Source organism: Cryptomeria japonica, chromosome 4 (assembly GCF_030272615.1).
Source record: "Cryptomeria japonica chromosome 4, Sugi_1.0, whole genome shotgun sequence".
NCBI classification, from domain to species: domain Eukaryota; kingdom Viridiplantae; phylum Streptophyta; class Pinopsida; order Cupressales; family Cupressaceae; genus Cryptomeria; species Cryptomeria japonica.
The window spans coordinates 455,492,778-455,513,860 of NC_081408.1; the positions used below are offsets into that span (position 1 = coordinate 455,492,778).

A 21,083-nucleotide genomic window follows, 5' to 3' on the forward strand; every position below is an offset into this window, starting at 1 on the left:
TTTGGGGACGACAAAGGGGACAACTATATAAAAAAAGGGAAAAATAAAATGTATAGGGAAATTTAAAATATTCATATGAAACATGAATAAAGCATGCACATATACATTATAGAACCTTAACATATAAGAACTAGCAAAGTTCTTATGTCAAATTTGTGTTAAATTGAGAGTCAAAGTCAAATTGTTTATAGAATTCAATGTCAAAATTCACTGTCAATATGTAGAATTTATTACGATGCCCCTATCCTCGAGACATCCCCAAGATGACGATGCCTTAAAAAAAATCTGGGGACGCATCCCCGAGTAACATAGGTATTTGGAGGGTCTTATCAAGCCATTAATGATGCTCTAGGTTATGCAAGGAGTTAGGTGGGAGTGAATAATGTACAATGTAGAATTTTTGGAGTTTTGAAGATCGAAGGTTAGGGATACCTTTTGCAATCAATACCATTATTGAGGATTTAGGGATAGGATGAGACAAACAATCTATATGTCTAAGCATGCAAATAAGAATAAGTCCAAACTTGTGATCCCACTATGGTAATACAATGAAAAGTGTCAAGGATTGAGACTCAAAGATGTCTCATACCTTGCACCATATTAGAGGTATTCCCACATCTCTAACTTTGATTAAATATATAGAAGGAGATATTGAAAGTCAAGGACCAAGGATACCAATAAAAACATACCTAGATAAAGGGATGGTGAAAATTCTAGCTCTGATAGATAGTTTAGTGTGAAGGATTAAAGAGTCAATGTGTTGGATGAAAAACATGCTACTAAGAGGAAATTGTGACAAAGGCGAGAAAAAAGTTAGGGAATGGATACAACAAATGTTAAGTAAAAATCCAAAGTTTTGATAGGGAAAGGGAAAAAATGATAGGAACCGAGGAAAGGTATGTTGGGATGGGAAAGTTTGATATCTTGATAGGAATAAAGGATACAAGAGAGTTGGGTGAAAATACATACAAATAAAAAGGTATATTAAGAAGGAAAACTTGAAAACTCTAACAAAAACACAACCTTAAGAAAATTAAATATTAAAAATTTCATATATAAAACAATTTTTAATTTTAATTAATCAATAAATACAATCAAATGTAAAATTGAATAATAAAATTATTAATTTTAAATTATTTAATAATTATTTATATGTGTTGTATTATTTATTTTATTACTATTGAAAATAAATAATTTCTTGAAATAATAATAAAAATAGATACTTTATTAAAAATAAATAAAATTAATTTTTGAATAAATAGTATCTTTAACTTTTTTATATATCTACTTATTTATTTATGCATTCTGTTTAATAATCAAACCATATATTAATAATATTAATATATAATACAATAACTCTTAAAATAACAATTAGATATAAAAAATAGAAAATATAATATAAAATCAAAATTTATATATCCATATAATATAAAAATATTTCTGAAGTTAAAAAATAATTTTATATATCTCTATAAAATTTAGATAGATATTTTAAAAAAATATTATCCTGTTAATACTAATTTTATGCTCGATTGTACTCATTTATTAAGCAAGTCGAGATTTTTGCACTTCACAGTCTTCAGTACAGAATCGAGTTTTCAATATCAAGCCAAGCACAAATGGGAAGCTTTCTGGGTTCATATGTTTTTGGATAACAGAACAGAGGGAAAGGAAGCCAAACAATGGCTGGCCCTTCCATGGTGCCACGGCCTTCATATCCACAGAGGCCCAAAATCATCTTGACGCACCCTCCTCTGCCGCCTCCGGGTCCCTCTCCTGTAATTCCCCTTCTTCAACGATTACTTGCTCCTCCTCGTGAACAAGAACACGCCAAACCCAAACCAAAATTCATTGAAATCCAGCAGAAAATTCAAAAGAATCAGTTGGCTATAGAATGCCCCTCCAGACCTGCTCCAAGCATCGAAAACAAAAAGTACGAGGACAGTTGTTTTTCCCAAATGGTTACTCATGAAGAAGAAAATTCCAAACGAGGGAGATATCATGGAGTCAAGAAGAAAAATGAGACTTGGAAGAGCAAGCTCACAGAATCTGGTAAGCTGGTTTATGAATCTATTCTAGAAGAAAATGACGATGTAGATAAAATTTTGGATTTGGGTATTGAAAAATTAGCTGAAGGGGACTTGATAGGCATTATAAGAGGGCTAGAATATGTTAGAGAGTGGAAGAAAGCTCTGGAGGTGTTTGGGTGGATGAGGAAACATGAGGATTACAAGCCAACTTGGGGAGCAGTTTGCGTAACGATTAGGCTTCTGGGCGAGGAGGGAAAATTCTGCCAAGCTGTTGGCTTGTTTAGGAGTCTTCAGGAGGAAGGCTATTCCATGGATGCTTATGCCTATAATTTATTGATCACTGCCTTTTCAAAGAATGGCAAATATAATGATGCAACATTGCTTTTCCAGGAGATGCAGGAACAAGGACTTGAGCCCAACCTCGTCACATATAATTTGATGCTTTCCGTGTATGGGAAAATGGGACCTTGGGATAGAGTTACGGGTCTTTTTGACGAGATGAAAAATCGGGGTAATAAACCTGATGAGTACACCTATAATACTCTTATCGGTGCATGTCGTAGAGATTCTCTTTGTGAAGAGGCAATAAATATTTTTCATGAGATGAAGGCGGCTGGATGTAAACCAACTAGGCTGACCTACAATTCTCTGCTAGATTTGTATGGGAAATCTCGGTACCATGATGATGCATTGAAAACCTTGCAAGAAATGGAGACGAATGGCTGTTATCCTAACATTGTTACTTATAATACGCTAATATCTGCTTACAGTAAAGCTGGCCTTTACAGTGAGGCGATCGCTTTAAAGGATGCTATGTTAGGAAAAGGAATTCATCCTGATGTTTTTACATATACCAGTTTACTTTCTGGATGTGACAAAGCAGGGCGGCCAGGGAAGGCTATGGAGATATTCAAGGAGATGAAAAATGCAGGCTGCACGCCAAATCGCTGCACATATAATGCTCTTATTGTTATGTATGGGAAGAAAGGGAAATTTGAGGAGATGATGAAAGTGTTTGATGAACTTAGGTCTAGTGGGTGTACTCCGGACATTGTTACATGGAATACTATGTTATCAGTTTTTGGACAGAATGGAATGCATGTAGAGTTGTCTCAAGTGTTTAAAGAAATGAAGGCTGCAGGCTTTGTGCCACAGCGGGAAACGTTCACTACTCTCATTTGTGCTTATAGTAGATGTGGATCAGTAGAGCAAGCTATGACAATCTATAGTGCGATGCTGAAGGCTGGCCTTTATCCTGACCTTTCTACCTACAACGCAGTATTGACAGCCCTGTCTAGAGAGGGTCTTTGGAGGCAAGCAGAGAAAGTTCTTATAGAGATGAGGGGTGGCCATTGCAAACCAAATGAAATTTCCTATTGTTCATTGTTGAATGCTTATGCAAATGGGAAGGAGATAAAACGAATGAAGGCACTTGCAGATGAAATATATGGGGGCAAAGTCCATCCCTGTAGAATTCTTCTCAAGACACTTGTGCTAGCAAACAGCAAGTGTAACCTTCTCCCAGCGACAGAGTATGCATTCTCAGAGATGAACAGAAGGGGTTTTTTAATAGATTTAAATACTTTCAATGCCATGATTGCTATTTATGGGAGGTTAGGCCTGGTTGAAAAAGCACAAAAGATATTAGACTCTATCAAGAAGAATAGTTTGGCTCCTGATTTAGTAACATACAATACTTTGATGAATTTGTATGGCAAAAATGGACAGTGGAGGAAATCTGAAGAAATCCTTAGAGAAATGCAAACAAATGGGTTGAAGCCAGATTGTGTCTCTTATAACACAGTTATTTATGCTTACAGCAAAGGTGGTCTGATGCATGATGCTTCGAGACTTCTTACAGAAATGATAAAATCCGGCCTTACCCCTAATGTTATCACATACAATTCATTTGTTGCTAGCTATTCAAATCTTTCAATGTTTGAGGAAGCTATGGATGTTGTTGAGTACATGAAGAAACAGAGATGCAAGCCTGATGAGGCTACCTATAATGCAATCGTAGATGGCTTTTGTAAAGTGGGTAGATTCAGGGAAGCAATTGTATTTGCTTATGATATCAGGAGACATGATCAGTTTTTCAGTATAAAAGCAGAAGCTAGGCTTGTTGAGCGCATACATGATTTTCGAACTTAAGAGCTGTCAGTAAGGTGCACTTTTAAAATGGCTATAAAGAACAATTAGTTGTAGATATATAGGAATTATTAAAATCTTTGGATGTCCAGTCCACAGATTGGTATTTATCAGCAAATTGATAAGGCTAATTTAGCAAATGAAGATGCTCTGTAAGTTCACTTACCTGTCTTATTGTCACATAAGTTGATTGCTGTATGACTAGGCATTCTTCTTGTTACATTCTTTTATGCGAACTTTTCAGCCCTTGTGGTAGTTATATTGTACGAAAAGTTCGCTGCAGGATTTATATTTGATAAGAACTTGCAACTTTCTATTTAATCTGCCATGCTTACAAATTTAATATTATTCCATATATAATGAATTAGATAACTTAATGTAGAGTCACATTTTCTTTGGGGAAAGTGGAGTTTTCTTGCAGACAGTTAAGAGCATTTTTTTGGCTCCAAATCTATTTGACATTTGAGAAATATACTACTCTCAAATTTCCGGTGATTTTACTTTATATATGTAGTTTTTCATTTTTTAGCAAAGCAAAACCGAGGCAACTTACAAGTGAAATCTTGGTGACACTCTGCTAAAACTGTTGGGTTATTCAGAATTTCAGATAATCATAAAATATTTTATAACCAATCTGGAATTGCATTGACTAATGTTTTGGGCATCTACTTTTACATCATACTAAATTATGATAATTATTATACTTTGCGATGCCACGATGTTCATTTTATCACAGATTCCTGAAGGCCATGTCACTGTTCCAGCTCAGAATGAATGTGGTGTGGGTGACATTGACTAGGCAATATCCTAGCACGGTGTTCATTTTTCTGGTTTTTATATTGGGCCAAAGGAAATCAATATACCCCTAGGTATGAAGATGTGAACATAATAAATTTATTGCTTTTTTGGGTATATTATTGGGGCTGGGGTAGAGGGGACTGGATATTTAAGGTTAACTCTGAATCTCTGGCAGTGTTAGTGATAGCTTTAAGAGGGCCAAATGGAGTGAAATCAGGTTAAACTGGGATTAACAGGTGAGAGCTTCATTCTTTATGGGACAGTAGACTTAACAACCAGTGGCTTTGTTGTGTCATTCCTTGAGTTGGAATCATTCACTAGTGGGTCATGGAAAAACACTAGATTTCAATGCTCAAGCATGATTCCTGCTCCAGAGAGATTGGCCATTGTGAGTTGGTACATGTTCTTCTTTGAGTAAGAATTGTCTTCCCGACCATCTTAAAGATCACAAGAATTAAGTTTTTGATCTCATATATTTAGATCTTCTATATTCATAGCTACGATTTCAAGGCTATTTGTTTTAAGCTTTCAACAGAAATTAAAGGACTGGAGGAAATCTTTTTTTTTTTCTTTGGCAAAGGACTTCTCAAGCTCTAAATCCAATTGCCCGAATTATTGTTTTGTTGAAAACTTGAATGAGATATCATGGCATGAGAACTTTAGCTTTCTGCCGTAATAATAGAGAGTATTGTTTGTGACGTAATGATGTAAAATAAAATTTGGCTAATAACATTCTTACATCAATTTTAAATTTGGACTACACCAAGAAATTGTGGTTAGTGTATATTTAACAATAAATATGAATATGTATAGCAGATTTTAAAATATCTGCCTTTCTGTAGGAGTTTGTAAACCTGTCAGGATGGACACTTCTATCAGAAATAATCAAATTATTAAAGATTGTATCAGCTCAGGACTGGCAAATTCCGACCATGCTAGTGTCCTTGCTGTTTATGGAACAGATATATTGACATAAATTAATATAATCCAGCGAGAATGGTACATTGCTAGAAACAAGTTTGCATATAAGATATAGATTTAGAAAATTTAACATCTTTTCACCATCAATAACAAAGCAACTTTGCCAAAAGATGTTTTGAGGTAGTTTTTGCTTCTCTTCTGCTTTGTTGCTCAACATTGTTAACATCAACCACTAGTAGAGCTTTAGCACCTACTTCTCACCCTGAAAGAGAAGCTACTGTGCAATCAACCTGAATGAATTGCATATTTAGATTTTGAGTGTAAAGGCAGCCCCCAAAACAATATCGGCTATCATAGAACTTTTTATCTCATGCATGTATTGAGTCATGGTCACCCCTTAACGAATGCACATCTTAAAAGCTCATTTAAAAGCAAGGAAATTCATGGTCACCCCTTAACGAATGCACATCTAAAAAGCTCATTTAAAAGCAAGTAACTTAATAAATAATAATAAAAGTACAGGTTGAAATTTCGAGTTTTGTAAATAAATTTGAAAATGAAAAGAAATTTGGGGTAAAAGCATGGTTCTCTCAAATACACCTTGCTGTCACTGGGAGATGCTAGTTGTAAATAAATTTTTCATATGGAGCAATCTTTTAAAGATGAGAAGGATGAGAGTTCACTAATCTTCTGAGCTGATCTTAAAAGAATTAAAAGCAAGCAAATTGCTACCATGTTTAACAGTTTCTTAAGAATACTATCTTGTCATGGCATGCCACAAAGGCTACGGAGACAAGACTTTGGAATATAACGCAAGAATAGTAGTAGGATCACCATTTGTGTCAGCAACATTCTTATCCTTCTTCACTTGTGGAAAGTCAGATGAATATGTCATATGATATATTATATAATTACATTCATGTAAACACCATGTTACAATCTTTTTCAACATTCATCTTTCTGCACAGTTCTTGAAATTTGATTACGTACTATTGTCCAGCTTAGTGGAATATTGAAATTCTCTCCCTTGTCTAGGTTGTAAGTTCACCTAATACAAAATTTCAATTGTAGTTTTAGTGTAAAATGTGCTCTCTAGATCTTGAGTGTAGCATGGTGTAGCTGTACCAAACTCAAGAGTTGAACAACAGTAACTTGAAAAATCATTGATTTGAATTTCTTCTTCTTAAAGGTCTATGTGTTCTACAGTTCTACTACTTGTTATAAGCAACCCATTTTTTTCAACTTGAGCTTTTTCTTTTCATTTCAGAGCCTCTAAGAGACTTGCATAAATCTACCTCAACACCAAAGATTGTTTCCAATGAAGACTTTTCTTCTCACTGGATGTTATCAGCCTTCCATAGTTATCTTGAGCTGATGACATCTCGCAGAAATAGGTCAACTATTTATCATTGTTAAATTTTCTTTTATATTTACACAATAGTAGTGTCTCTTGTCTTAATGAACTCTGTTTTTAAAAAAATACTGAAACATTATCTTTTCTGATGTGATATGGCAATTTTAACTTAAGGACAACTGTACCTTAACTATAAATAGGGAGGAGTAAACTAAAACTGCATATGGGCTACATATAACAAAAAAATTAGATGTAATTTCTCCTGATGAAATAGAATGATAGATAGAGAGTTTTAATTAATAAACCAACATAGAAGGTAAGGGATCTTGACTGATAGGTTGAGATGTGAGTCATATCTTATCTAACCAATTGATGGCAATTTTGTAAAGCCAAAATTGAGGCATAAACACTCTCACAAAGCAAGGGGTTGGTGTTAGGTGAAGTTTTGCTCCACAAAAATTCAAGGCAAGCTCCCCCTTTCTATTGTATAGTAGGTCAAACCGCTTGAGCAAATCTTAGTATAGTAATAGACAAGGAGAAAATGTCCAAGGAGATATGGCTCTTGATCTAATGAGGTAAATGGAAGGAAATTATACTCATCTACATGTCATTGAAAATGTCCAAGAGGTTTAATCACTGTCTACGTATGAGTGGTACAAAGTGGCCACCTCACCGATGGATGGAGATTGACAAAGTAGGGTATCAGATCACTGCTTCTCCTTTGTTATTTAAGATAAAGAAAAAAAATTGAATACATAAGTTTATTTTGTATAGTAGCTTTGTCTATCATATAGGGAAGTACTGGCTAGTTAATTTCTAAACCATCCTCCTTATGTCTTATGGCAATGGTAGATGCAGCCTAGAATCCATTTAGCTCACCATACCTTAGGATAAATAGTTAGCTCCATGCGAAGAACATAGTTCTCTATTTCTATAAACAAGATATTTAGACAACATAAAAATTGCAAATCATAATGAAAAGCCCAAAAGTTCATTCAAGTCCTTATATTACTCATGAAATGATTGATATGGCTGCTAAGCCATTATATGCTAAACTTTCTTTGTAACTTAATAATGTTTAGTAGTGTTAGCCCTATTTTTAAACTTGGGAATTTTTGAAATTTTGGCATTTGAAATTTCATGTTAGATAATTATTTGTTTGAAATGCCTTCAATCACTCTTAAATGTCGAGCCTCTTGCCATTCCAAAGTGAAATCATCATTTGTCACGATTAAGACCTTAAAGAGCAATATTGCGGCTTGAGCAAAATCATAGGAACCATTACTTTTAAAAATCTATGAGGAATGGTGCAAAATAGTTTTGTGTGGGAATGTAATCAAAGCACGAAAGTTGTTCAACTAATGGCTGATGCAAAATAAGTATTATCGGCAAGTTGGTTGACTTCATAAAGATGCCGCATCAAGCTGTTTTTATCTCCAAAAGACCCGATACATGCACTTAATGACAAGTTATGGAAGGCATCGGGATATGGTTAACCAACTGACATTATCGGCAATTCACCTAACTTTGTAAAGTTTTGAAAAAGGCCGATACAATTTTGAAAGAGAGCCAATTAATTATTATCTCATTGGTGGTTTAGTAAAGTTGCCGAAGTCTATTCAAACACCGATGTAGTCTCAATGCCTATTCATTGGTGATTCTTAAAACTTGGCTGAGTTCATTAAAACAACGACACCTTCTTTGTGGGAAAGTTGGTTACTGTAACTAATTCTAAAACTGCTGCCTAAGAGCTTTCCTTGGTTTCTCTATTGAAAAAGCTTTGGAAACTTTTAAACAAATGCAACTGGCAGGTTAGAACAGGTCATTGACATGCATCAAAGCATGTTGGTTTGGAGATTTTTGTCTAGATATTATAGCTGGAGATGCTTCTGTCAACATACATGCAAAATGTGAAAACATAGACCTACAGGCAACTATAGCAATATGTACGGATTGTTTACAGAATTCGAAGGAAATGCAAATTTCATAAAGTTAAATTCCACCATCTTTCTTTGCGCAGCAAGCAAAGGAAGATTTCTTAGATATCATTGCTGCAAATGCCATGTTTAACATGCATGCAAAAGGTGGTAGAAAAGACAAGGCAAGCAAATTGTTTGGCAAAGTCCCTCAAGCACTAAAGCAGCAGCCTATGGGGATCATAAACAACGAACCTGAATTTTTTGACAAACTGCATAAAAGAATTGTTGTCCAATGGAATGTGACGATTTCAAGATAAGCACGAAATGTATCAGTTGAAACGGCTTTTGAAACTTCAGAGCAATTACATGGCTATTGTATAAACCAATTTTTCACAGTAAGCTGTTTGGTCGACCCCTTCAAGATATCATTGCACAGGATAAAGTGAAATGATTGCAGAACATGCCAAAAGGATTTTGCAAAGAAGCTCTCATAATCTTTGAATTAATGTAGCAACCTCGACCTTTCTAACATTATAAGCTTTCATTGGCATTTATGAACATTAAAGCTATGGTAGTTGTGTGAATGTGTTCCTCAGTGCAGGTAGATCGTATATGAATATAGGCGAAGTATTTCCAATATCATAGGTTTCTCTCCTTGTAAATAAGATCAATACAAGTTGGAGAAATTGGCTTAGTCAATGAATACAACAGGGCATTTTCAAACTCATGACATTTACGTAATGTTGTGAAAATGAATTATTTATCTATTGCCTTGAGTATGTTTGCATCTAAATGTAACAACACATAAGTTTTGTCAAATGTTGTTGTCGTGAATGTTCACACACAAAATATGTAACCATGGACAAAGCACCTGAAATTGCTCGACAGAAACACTTCGAAGAAATGTCATCTCACGGAATGTTGCCGGATATGAATGAATAGATTTGTCAAAGTGGCTTTTGAAAGTTTGAAACAAATACAATGAAAAGCTGTAAAACTAAATTCTTTCCACCCGCATCAAAATGGAAGCATGGATAGAAAATTTAGAAGGGATATGACTGTTTGGTAAGTTATAATTGCAACATGACATGCATAGAATGATTTTGGTGAAAACGGAGTAGAAATTCTTGAAAAAATGCAATTTGCAGCTGCTAAATCAAATTCACCACATTTGCCAACATCTTTACTACCTGCGCAACAATGGAAGCTTTAGAATATGGAATTAACATGCATCAAAACATATCGAATGGCTCAAAGAGATGCTATCTCATGGAAAACAATAATAGCGGGTTATACAAAACTAGATCTATTGAAATGACTCTAGCCCACGATAGTGTTGAGCTGTTTGATAGTCGGCCTCAAAGAGATTTCATCTCAAACAATGAAATGATTAAAAGATTTGCAGAAAATGGAGTTGTTGAAAAGGCCGTAAAAAAACCTTCAAGCAAGTGCAATTGCAGGTATAAAGCCACCTCTACCAGCATCCTTCCCAACTTTGGAACAGGTTATAGACATGCATCAAAGCATAATGGTTGGGAGATTTTTGTCAGGTGTTGTGGTTGTATTCACTTTGGTAAAGGTCTGTGTACACTGCGCAAGCCTAGGTGGGGCACGTGAGCCCATTCTACAGAACGTCTCAAAGAGATTTATCATCGAATGTATTGACAGCAGGGCATAGAAACTTTCAGGAAAATGATGTGGCTAGTTTGACAGAAGTCTTAAGACAAATATGGAAGCATAAAAGCTGTTTGACAGATTCCCTTGAAGAAACATGGTCTCATCTAATGTCACACTCTCACAATGGAGTTTGCTAAAAAGGCTCTTGAAATGATTACCTTTATTCCAAGTTTCGGTTATATAGCTACTAATGGTACTGTAGCACAATCATTAAAGGGTGCGGCATCTATCAATCTTTGAGTTGCTTGTAGAAAAGGTTTTTCAAATAATCAACATGCTTGGAGAAATTTTGGAGATGCTTTATGTTACTTGTTGCTAATGACAAGAACTTTGTTATTGCATGCAACTAAAAGAAGACTAGAGAAATGGTCAATGAATGCATAAAAAATCTCTAGAGTTTTATAAAGAGGAGGAAGATACAGATACCCCTACAGAGGTAAAAGCCAACCAAGCAGCAATTTGTGTCATCATTCATTTCAAGAATCTAAGAGAACTCTTTCACTAAGGATACATGCCACAAAAGATGGATATTTGATTGCACAAATTGGAGTGAATTTTCAAATTAGAATCAGAGTAGATTTCCTTCAAGACCAAGTTCTTCATGATTGCTAGAAGACATATTGCCACTTTGACAAAGCCGGTATCATGCTTTCTCTTTGATGTTATGGGTTTCAAATTATCTTTTTGTAATAGTGACTTATGTTACTTATTGTAACTACAAGTTAGAATCGAACTCAGTTTATGTAAAAGTTAGGTACATCGTTAACTTGATTCTAAAAGGTAGTTACCAGAAATAATAACTTAGGTAGTTATCCTAAGTGGTTACCTTAGGTAGTTATCCTAAGTAGTTACGCTAATTGGTTATGGGTTAATTATTTATGAGGGCTATAAATACAAGGCTTCTGCATTGTAAAGGGGGACTCTTATAGAGGGGAAACTCTAGAGAATTTTTGAGAGAAACATTTTGAGAACTTTTATGTTCACAATTTGTACTTAAGGACTTTTGAACTTGTATATCTTCAAAAGATAATAAAGAATGCATTTGATTCGTATGTCCTGAATGTGTTTCTAAATTATTATCATCAATTTCTCGTATGTAAAATTGATAATCCCTTTATGTATCTGTGTGTTCTATTGGTTTTCAGTTCAAATGATATTTGTAAATGATGAAACACAATCATACCTTGGTATCTTGGTTTGAATGTGATAAGATAACTTGTTTCCTCATATGTTGAGATTCTTTATCCTTCTTTTGTCATTGCATGTCAAACTTATTTTGTGCTAAAACCCACTATAATATGTTATCATCCATGAAATCCTATTTGGTGTTCGTATGTCTTCCAGTAGGGTTTCTATTATTCACCTTTCTTTAGTTTAGTTTTCTCTCCTTTTTGTACTTTCAGGTTAAAAGTACACAGAAACCACAAATACCCCCATCATACAAGGGAGCTGCCCCTCTCAAACACAGAGGAAGATTGCAGTTTCATAGCAATCTATCCAACTGTTGGCACGGTTATCATTGCTCTTCAAGCGACCAGGGTTAGTTTCAGAGAAACAATTGCAGTAACAAATCTTCTTACCAATAAGTAGCAAATATTATTTTTAATTTTTTTTTTGTACTACCAAAATATACATGGCATTCAATAATATATTTTATTTTTGCAGTATGAAAATAATATTTATCATCTTTTTAAATATTGGTGAATGTCACTATCAGAGAGAGAGCATGAATGGCCACTCGCTTCCACTCCAACATTTTGAATTTTGAATTTTGAATTTTCACACCTCTGTTTGAATTTCTTTTCTTTGTAACCAGTGAATGTGAATATTTCATGTGGGAAAGGCTGGAGATGCTAAACATTTATCTCAGATATCTTTAATATATTTCGAGGATCTTTGTCTTTTAAAAATAGCTGAATAACATTAGACCCTGTATGAAAATGTACAGAAAACTTAAATCTAATGTGATTTTGAATTGACATACATAATCAAGTCAAGTAGAGACATGACCTCATAATCTCAAGTGAAGCTATAATGTAGTGTTGCAGGCAGAGTTCCTTCAGGAAAAATCTACGATTCTAGACAGACTTTTGGGGTACACATTATGTGCAATCCCAAATCATGTAATATAACAAACATGTCTTATTATTAGCTGATAGGCTGTATTGTGTGGGTATTCCCCATTGGAATTCAGTATTTCTCACACCAAACACATTTCCTAAGTGTTTGAAACATTTCTGGCCTCACGCCTGAAAACAAATTCCGACTCGCAATTGATATTTTCATTTAAATGGCTGCAAAAATATCAATCTCAATAATCTAGGAACTCTAAAACCTTGATGTTTTAGATCTGCTTTTCGTTTATTGTGAATAGATTGAAGCAGCAGCTGTAGGGACATTGGTTTACGTTTGTCTCATTTTTATTAATTTTGTGCTTTGGTAGGGTTTGTAATTTTTTCCTGCAAATTCTCCCCTTTTTTCCTTGTCAGCATGGTTGACAGCTGTGTCGCAGCATTTGGCAAATTTCAACCATGAAATTCGAATTTAGCCGAATTTCAAATATTTATAAAAAAATCGTTAAAGTTTTCCATTTGTTTGTACGGAAAACCTGACAGACTGTTTTTAGGGTTTTGGAATGGTTTTTAAGGTTTCAAACCATTTAATTTTAATAAAAAGTTGTTCTCCTGCCCCTTACATGCATAAATCAATTGGAGTTGGAAGTCGTAGGCAACATGGAGTGCTGATTCTGCCATCTCCTGCCCCTTAAACACACAAATCAGACTGGCGGAATCAGCACCATTCCTTGTTGCCGCCACAGTGTCCACAAGAGGCCAACTTTTCTAGGAGAGGTGACTACAACTTTTTCTTCTCTGCCGCTGCCAGGATTTCATTTTTCCTTGTCTCAACTCCCTGTTGACGTGTATTTTGTACACCATCATACACAGAATAAAATACCTAAAGGCATCTTATCCTCTCTTGAAAAAAGTCTCTAACTGCTGAAGATTCGCATGAAGGATCAGTTAGGATGACTCCAATGTTCTGGTTAGTAGGGTCTCTACGTGTGGATAAGCTTCCAGCGGTATGATGTGATTTGCTGTGTCCTTAAGGGGATCTTACACTCCGAAATTCCGAAATCTGCTAAACTAAAGAAGCTTTTCAAAAAAAAAATGACAAAAGAGTAGGGTTTTCAAGAGGTCTAATCTAGTCTAACCCTAAGAATGACTTCGTGTGAACAAGACTTGGCAAGATTCAACCAACTTCAATTTTGCCATAAGATAACAACTTAATTGAAATTGATGCGATCTTCTAAGGTAATAAAATGATTTTCAATGCATCAAAGATCAAAGACACTACCACGAAGGTACATATCCAAGATACAATAATGATTGAAGGTAAAGTGATTCAAATATATCCAGTCGACCACGCAAGGCGTTCCTACAATCAGCAAGAAGCTAGTGGTATGGAAAACGAATCCTACCAAAGATCAAGTCTCACACTTTGTCCTTCAAATTAATACACTACTTTGATTGAGCATGATTCAAGTAAATTGAACAACCATGAAGATAACCAAGAAAGTTGCAACAAAACACCATAACTTCAATATTTCATTGATTTCCAAGTCATCATGTACAACAATTGCTTGAATTCCTTTCCTCAAAACTCAATCTTGCTACAAAAATGAAATTGCTTCTAACTCTAATCTCTCTAATACAACAAACTCTCTGATATCTAACTATTACTCTATTCTATTACAAATGAAATGAAAAATGAGGGTATAAATAGCATCCTCAATTACAATGAAAGGTCCAGATTGAAAGTAGATCAACGGTCAAGATCATGACACTTAAACCCTAATTAGGGTTTGATACAAATGGCCTCCTTTTTACTGAACAATATTAAATGCATAGCCAAATATTAAATTTGGCACAAAAACCTAGGAGACATGAACCAATGACAAATAAGATGCCATGTCATCTATAACAACCTCTCATCTAGAATCTTATTCCCTTTCCAATTCTCTTTTTTAGCATATGCAATGAATCTTGACACGATTCCTTCGATTTCTGCAATTGGAATCTCGGGAAGATTCTTCATACTTTCTTCCAAGTGGATGACCTGATCGAATGCATCTAGAAGAGCTGCGTCCCATGAAGATTCAAGTTCCTTTGTTCTTTCAATCAGGAGCATGGTGGCAAACATCTGATCATATTGCTCGTCTGTAACATTTGCGTCCTTGCAAAAGATGACCTTAATTCTATCCTCTAATTCCTGCATATCCACATCTGTCTCGACCTCGATCCTTTCGCCAAGAATGGTACGAAGTACCTCAAATACTCTGTCCTGGATCGGATTGATCACCTCCTCAATTTGGCTACATCTAACACTGATGTCCTCGAAGAAAACACTCTTCATATGGAGTAAGGTTGACCATTGAAGCAAACTGTGAGGTCCTCCATCCATGATCTTCTCTTGTGCTAAGACCTTCCTTGATGTATGTCTAATTACTTTCAAGATAGGAATGATAACATCTTTGGTATGAGCAAATGCAGCTACTGTTATCATCAAATTGTGGATTATCTCAAAAACCTGGATAGCTTGATGAATAATCTTCATCATCCTTGTTACAAACTCAACGACAACTGTATGTGATTTATCCATCCAAGTACTTGTACGCTGGACCATATTCCTGAATCTTTCTGCCTCATTAACTGATTGAAGTGGAAGTGCCTGTACTGGTGATCTAGCTGGATCCTGACGTCCCAAAGGCTCATTGAGATGACTGAAATATGTCCTCCATGCACCTCTCTCTCTCTCAAGCTTTCTATTCTTCTCCATTTCTTCTCTAAGCTTGTCTTTCAACGCCTCAAATGAGTCGGTAGCATCATCCAATGTCTGCTCTGCTGTGGATGGTCCTAGCTCAAATGTCTGTATATCATATTCTTCTGCTAGGATCTCACCTTCATATTTGTCTACTGCCGGTGTAGCTATCTGCAGTTTTCTGGATCCAGTCTCATCTCGAATCATCTTGGACATCTTAGTAGCCTTCCTTTTCTCTGTTACTTCGTGTGAGCGTCCAACAAGGCTCTCTAAATCAATTGCATTATCTTCGTCCTCTATCATGATCACCTTAGTTAATCTTTCCTTCAACCAATCTGGGATGGCCGATCTTGTTTCTTGAACTTGTATTTCTTTATGCACTATTTCTTCTTGTTTGGGAGGAGATGTCATTTCGTTGTCTTCTTTATCTTCATCTAACTCGTAATCCTGGAGAGATCCATCTGGTGATCCTTGTTGTGCCTGTCCTTCCTCCTGCCTATCATTCTGTACCATCGACTCCATGGATTCTTCCACTTGAAGTGTTCTCTTCTCTGGTCTAGAAGATGTACCGGATGATCGATCTCGGTTGGCTCCCTGTTTCCTCTTGGAAGATTCCTTCTTTTCTGATCTTTCTTTCCTCTTTGAACCTCTTGGATGGAGATTGCCCTCACTGGCACATCGAAGGTTACCTTCACCTGAATTTCTAGGATTAGGATTGCCTTCACTCACACTAGCTCCACCTTCGGCTGGTTTCTCTTCCAAAGTGAAAGTCATAGCTATGCCTTGCTCTCTCAACTTCTGATGCTGTACGTCAACCCATTTGCGAGTACAAGACAAAACTGGTGCCATCAAAGCATCTAAATCCACGACCTCGGGCTCATTCCAATCCAACCTTATTGATTTGCTTTCTCGATCATAGGATGATTGGATATGTCTGCCACTGTCCTGAGCTTGGTCGGCCACTCTGTAAATCCTGCATTTCCTGATGAAATCTAAAGGCAATCTAGAATGCATTTTTCGTTTCACTTCAAGATCATCTAAGAGATTCATCATAAAATCTTCAATTTGGTACTCATGCTTAAACTTCCTACCGACTGTCTCCTCTAAATGTCCATGTGGATCAAAGCTTTCTCTCAAAGCAAAAGATGGAAAAGAATACAAGGCTAACTCCTTCTCTGCGTCATCCATGGCTAAAGCATTAGGACATACCTCAACTGAATTGCCCAAAATGATAGGTACTGGAACTCCATTCCCATGTCTGTGTCTGAATGCCTTCGCATATGCTGCCAATTGTCTTGTTACTTCAAGTAACACAATTCTGTCTGTCGGATATCTCGGCAACATGTATGGAGGTAAAGGACATCCATGCACTCTAATATAAGTGAACTTCGGAAACTGAATAAACCAAGCACCGTACCTCTTGATTAATTCTTGTGCATCCTGAGATAATTTGTTGTGAATCCCACCTTGCAACGTCCTTGTGATGTTCATCGTGAAGGTATCATTTACTAACTTGTAGTTACTCCCTGGCGGATGATGCAAGTAGGCATAGGAATCACACGCTCTGACCTCGCCGGGTCCTCTTCCAATCACCCCTCTGTGAGGTAGTCCTGCGTACTCAAAACTCCTAATCAAGGCATAGATGACGTATGAACTCATGTGGAAGGACTTGGTAGCCTTGAGTCTCCTCAACTGTACGTCTAAGCCATGGCTAATCATCCTAGCCCAATGTATGGTACCTTTCCCTTGAACGATCACCTGGATGAAGTAGAACATCCACTTCTCAAAATAGAATGCGTGAGGGGCTCCTGTAACTCGGTTGAGCATTGTAATCAAATCTCTGTACTCCTCCTGGAAATCAATCCTGTGCGGTGTGTTCGGGATCTTGCTTAGACGGGGACGGCTCTTGAGTAACCAGTTCTTGTCAATGATGCTTAGACAAGCATCTGGATCATCTTCGTACATTGACCTGGCTCCTTCTATGCTCTTGTATATCATGTCCCTGTGCTCTGGAAGATGGAAAGCTTCACTTATAGCTTCCTCTGAAAGGTATGCCAAAGTATTTCCTTCATTGGAGACGATCGTTCTGGACTGAGGATCATAGTGACGAGCACACTCGATCATCAATTCATGGCACTGAACAGCTGGAGGAAAGCCGGCCACCTTAATGATGCCACTCTCGATTATTCTCCAGGCGACAGGTGATGGCTTGCCAATATAAGGGACCTCTCGAAACTTCTTCGTGCTAAAGTTGCCTAAGTTTGTATCTCCAATGTTGCTCCACTTCGACACGATCTTGGTCTCCACTTCTTCAGTCCTTTGATCTTCCTTCATGAGAGTTGGACGACTGGTGGATGCTCCCGCCTTCGGGGTCGCCATACCTACACAACATTTCATAATGAGAAACTAAATTTTGCAATAAATAACATAGATTAGAGAATAAATTTTAGGAAACATCATGATAAGTCTTAGAGTTATCATTTCCTAAAAACGATTGAGGTACTTGGAATTCAAAATTCAAAATTTCAAAATTTAGGCTATGACGATTAACGTTCAAAATTTAAAACAATAAAACCAATATCGCCATACCTCAATAGAGAGCTAACTCTAGAATGCAAAATGAACAAAATCGCCTAGGCAAAATTGACGTTAGATGGTCTTCAACGTGATCTCTTCTTCAAATTAGGAACTTCGCCACCTTTGATATATCCTTGATGTCCTTGGCAAATTCGCTCAAATGGAAACTTCAAGTTTGCATCCTCTTTGGATAGTAGTTTACGTCTTCCTTTGATGAAATTCGCACCACCTTTGAATATAAATTCGCACCTCTAACTACAACTCGCACTTCTCCTTCAAGATCGCATGTAAAAGATGATAAAAGATGATGTGAAAATGAAAGTCTTTCACCTCCCTTTATAAGCGCTCATACCACCCATTCACTCTAGGCCGACTTTTGTAAAAGTAATTTTAAACGATTTTAAATAAATAACAATGGCCGACCTTGACAAAATAAACCAAATCCAAGCGCTCCTTTAATTTTTTAAATTGATTAATAATTAATTATTAAATGCCATCGTTTTTTATTAATAAATTCGATTTTTCTTACAAGGCAAAAACAATTAATTAATACCAAGCGCAATTTTTAAATGCCATTTTAATTGGATTTTCAAACTCATCGAATTTTCTAGCATTTAAATAAATTCAAAAATGTGTTTGAGCGCCAAAATTTGAAAATGAAATATACAAACCTCATCGCCCTGGTCCCTGACTGAGGGACAGGAGCGATTTATCATCTTGGTCTTGATTCTTGCATTTTTGACGTCCAAAGTCTTCATCTCCACGTTGAACTTGGCATTTTCGCTAGGGATTTCGAGCTAGATTGACTTGCTTGTGTGAACGAATGCCTTTTATGACCATTATCGCCCTGGTCCCTTGGAGAGGGACAGGAGCGATCTAGATGTTTTCACTTAGATCTTGCATCTTCAATCTCCAATTTCCATCATAAGGTGAATAATAACATTGTTTCTTTACTCCATGCTTGTTTTTCTTGACTTCTATAAGGCATTTAGACGCTTGGAAGGATCATCGCCCTTGTCCCTTGGAGAGGGACAGGAGCGATCTAGAAGCTCTAGCCAAAATGCGTCATCTTTCGACCTCGGTTCCTCGTTCATTGCCTCTTAAAGGACGTCCTTGATCTTGTGTGAACTTGCTTTGACATGCATTTGAAGGAAAATGAAGGATCCTATGCAAATTGCCCTGGTCCCTTGGAGAGGGACAGGAGCGATCTAGACTCTTTGTTCGATTTGATGATCGTTTGACGTTTGAAGCCTTTGTATATCATCTTCTAATCATGCCTTGGACCTTTTACCACCTTGTAAAACCTTGACCTAACGTGATTTTTGAGAGATTTGGCCAATATGATAAACATCACTCTGGTCCCTTCCTGAGGGACAGGAGCGAACTTCAAGATTTTGAGCTTGTCCTTGCTTAAACCAACTTGCAATTACTTTCAACGCGTAAAATGAAGTCCCTTTGAACCCCTTGGATACTTGATACTTGTTAATCCTTCAAAATTTAGAGCTTTATGAAAACTTCGCTCTGGTCCCTTGGAGAGGGACAGGAGCGATCTTGGTCCTGTAGGCTTCATTTCGTTTTATCACCTTCAAAAATTATCTTCAATGGATTCGTAATGTACCTTTCCACTCATCCATGCCTTGGAATTCACTGTAACTTGGCAAGAAATTTGTCTAAGACAAAAAATCGCTCTGGTCCCTGCCTGAGGGACAGGAGCGAACTTCAAGATTTGGGTCCCTTGTTGACGTTTCATAATCTTCAATTTGTCTTCAATGAGTTCAATTCATCTCCTTTCTTGCCTTCGAACGTGAAACTTGCTTGATCTTTGCCCAGAACGTGCCCTATGAAGAATTTCGCTCTGGTCCCTGGGAGAGGGACGGGAGCGATTTTTGCATCCTGGGTCATTCTCCTTCACGACGACACTTCAAGTTATATTCATTTGATAAAACACATCTCCTTGGACCTCTTCAAATCATCAAGTCGTTAAAATCCTGCAAGGACAAAGCAATATTTGATTTTAAGCTCCGGTCCTTCACTGAGGGACAGGAGCGATTTTCTTCCCTGAGGCATTTCCGTGTTCGTGAAATTCTTCAATTTATATTCAACGGAAAGATCACGCCTTTCTTCATCACTTTCAATTCGAAATTCATCTTGACTCTGCAGGGACAGTAAGATATTTGAAAACGAGCTCCGGTCCTTCATTGAGGGACAGGAGCGATTTTGCTCCTATAGGCCAAAATGTTAAGATTTTACACATTTAATCACTTCATAAGGCAAAAACAAATTATTCCCCATGCCCGGGATCAAAAATAAAAAAAACTCAAAACTTAGTCAAAATTACTCAATTGGACAAAAATTCACATTTCATCACCAACACTTAGAAAAATTAAGACTTTGCACTCAAAATTCCAATTGAAAATAGACCATTTTGGCGAATTCATTTCATTCAAAATTGCATCTTACAAAAGGAAGCTCAAAAAGCTCTCAAAACTGATTGGATTCTGGCCTGAAAAGACAGAAAAGGGAACCCTAAGGCTTGACCCTAAATCCAGACAACTGACTGACTAACAAAACCCTAAAAACGAAGTGAAAGGCGAGCGAAAAACGAGCCAAAAGAGGGGGTCCCCATTTTAAATGGGGCGATGTGTGAAATGGTCACAACACTCCCCAACGTGTATTTATTTAGTTGTTTTTAGGTTTTTTTTTTAGAATTCGATATATTTTATAATCTATAGTTATTAATATATTTTTTCAAAGTTTATAAACTATGAATCAAATAATATAATTTTATAAATTTTAAAATGTTTTTGATTACGGGAAAAGCAGGTTTTGAAGGGATCCCGA

At 36.5% G+C, this 21,083-nt stretch overlaps 1 protein-coding gene across 4 annotated transcripts in view; it reads left to right on the top strand.

Annotated features, from left to right (window-relative positions):
* The first annotated feature begins 1,536 nt into the window (after nt 1-1,536).
* Nucleotides 1,537-21,083, top strand: part of LOC131077377 (pentatricopeptide repeat-containing protein At5g02860) — a 163,676-nt gene continuing 144,129 nt past the window's right edge. For 3 of the 4 annotated variants that reach the window (XR_009113580.2, XR_009113581.2, XM_058014864.2), the window contains exon 1: nt 1,537-4,195. Coding sequence is in view for 2 of the 4 variants with exons in the window: in XM_058014864.2 (XP_057870847.2) it covers nt 1,683-4,181 (2,499 nt within the window). In the remaining 2 variants the exon portion in view is untranslated. Of the gene's footprint in view, nt 4,196-12,250; nt 12,450-21,083 lie in introns of those variants that run through there. The other variant, XM_058014865.2, reaches the window with a different exon arrangement.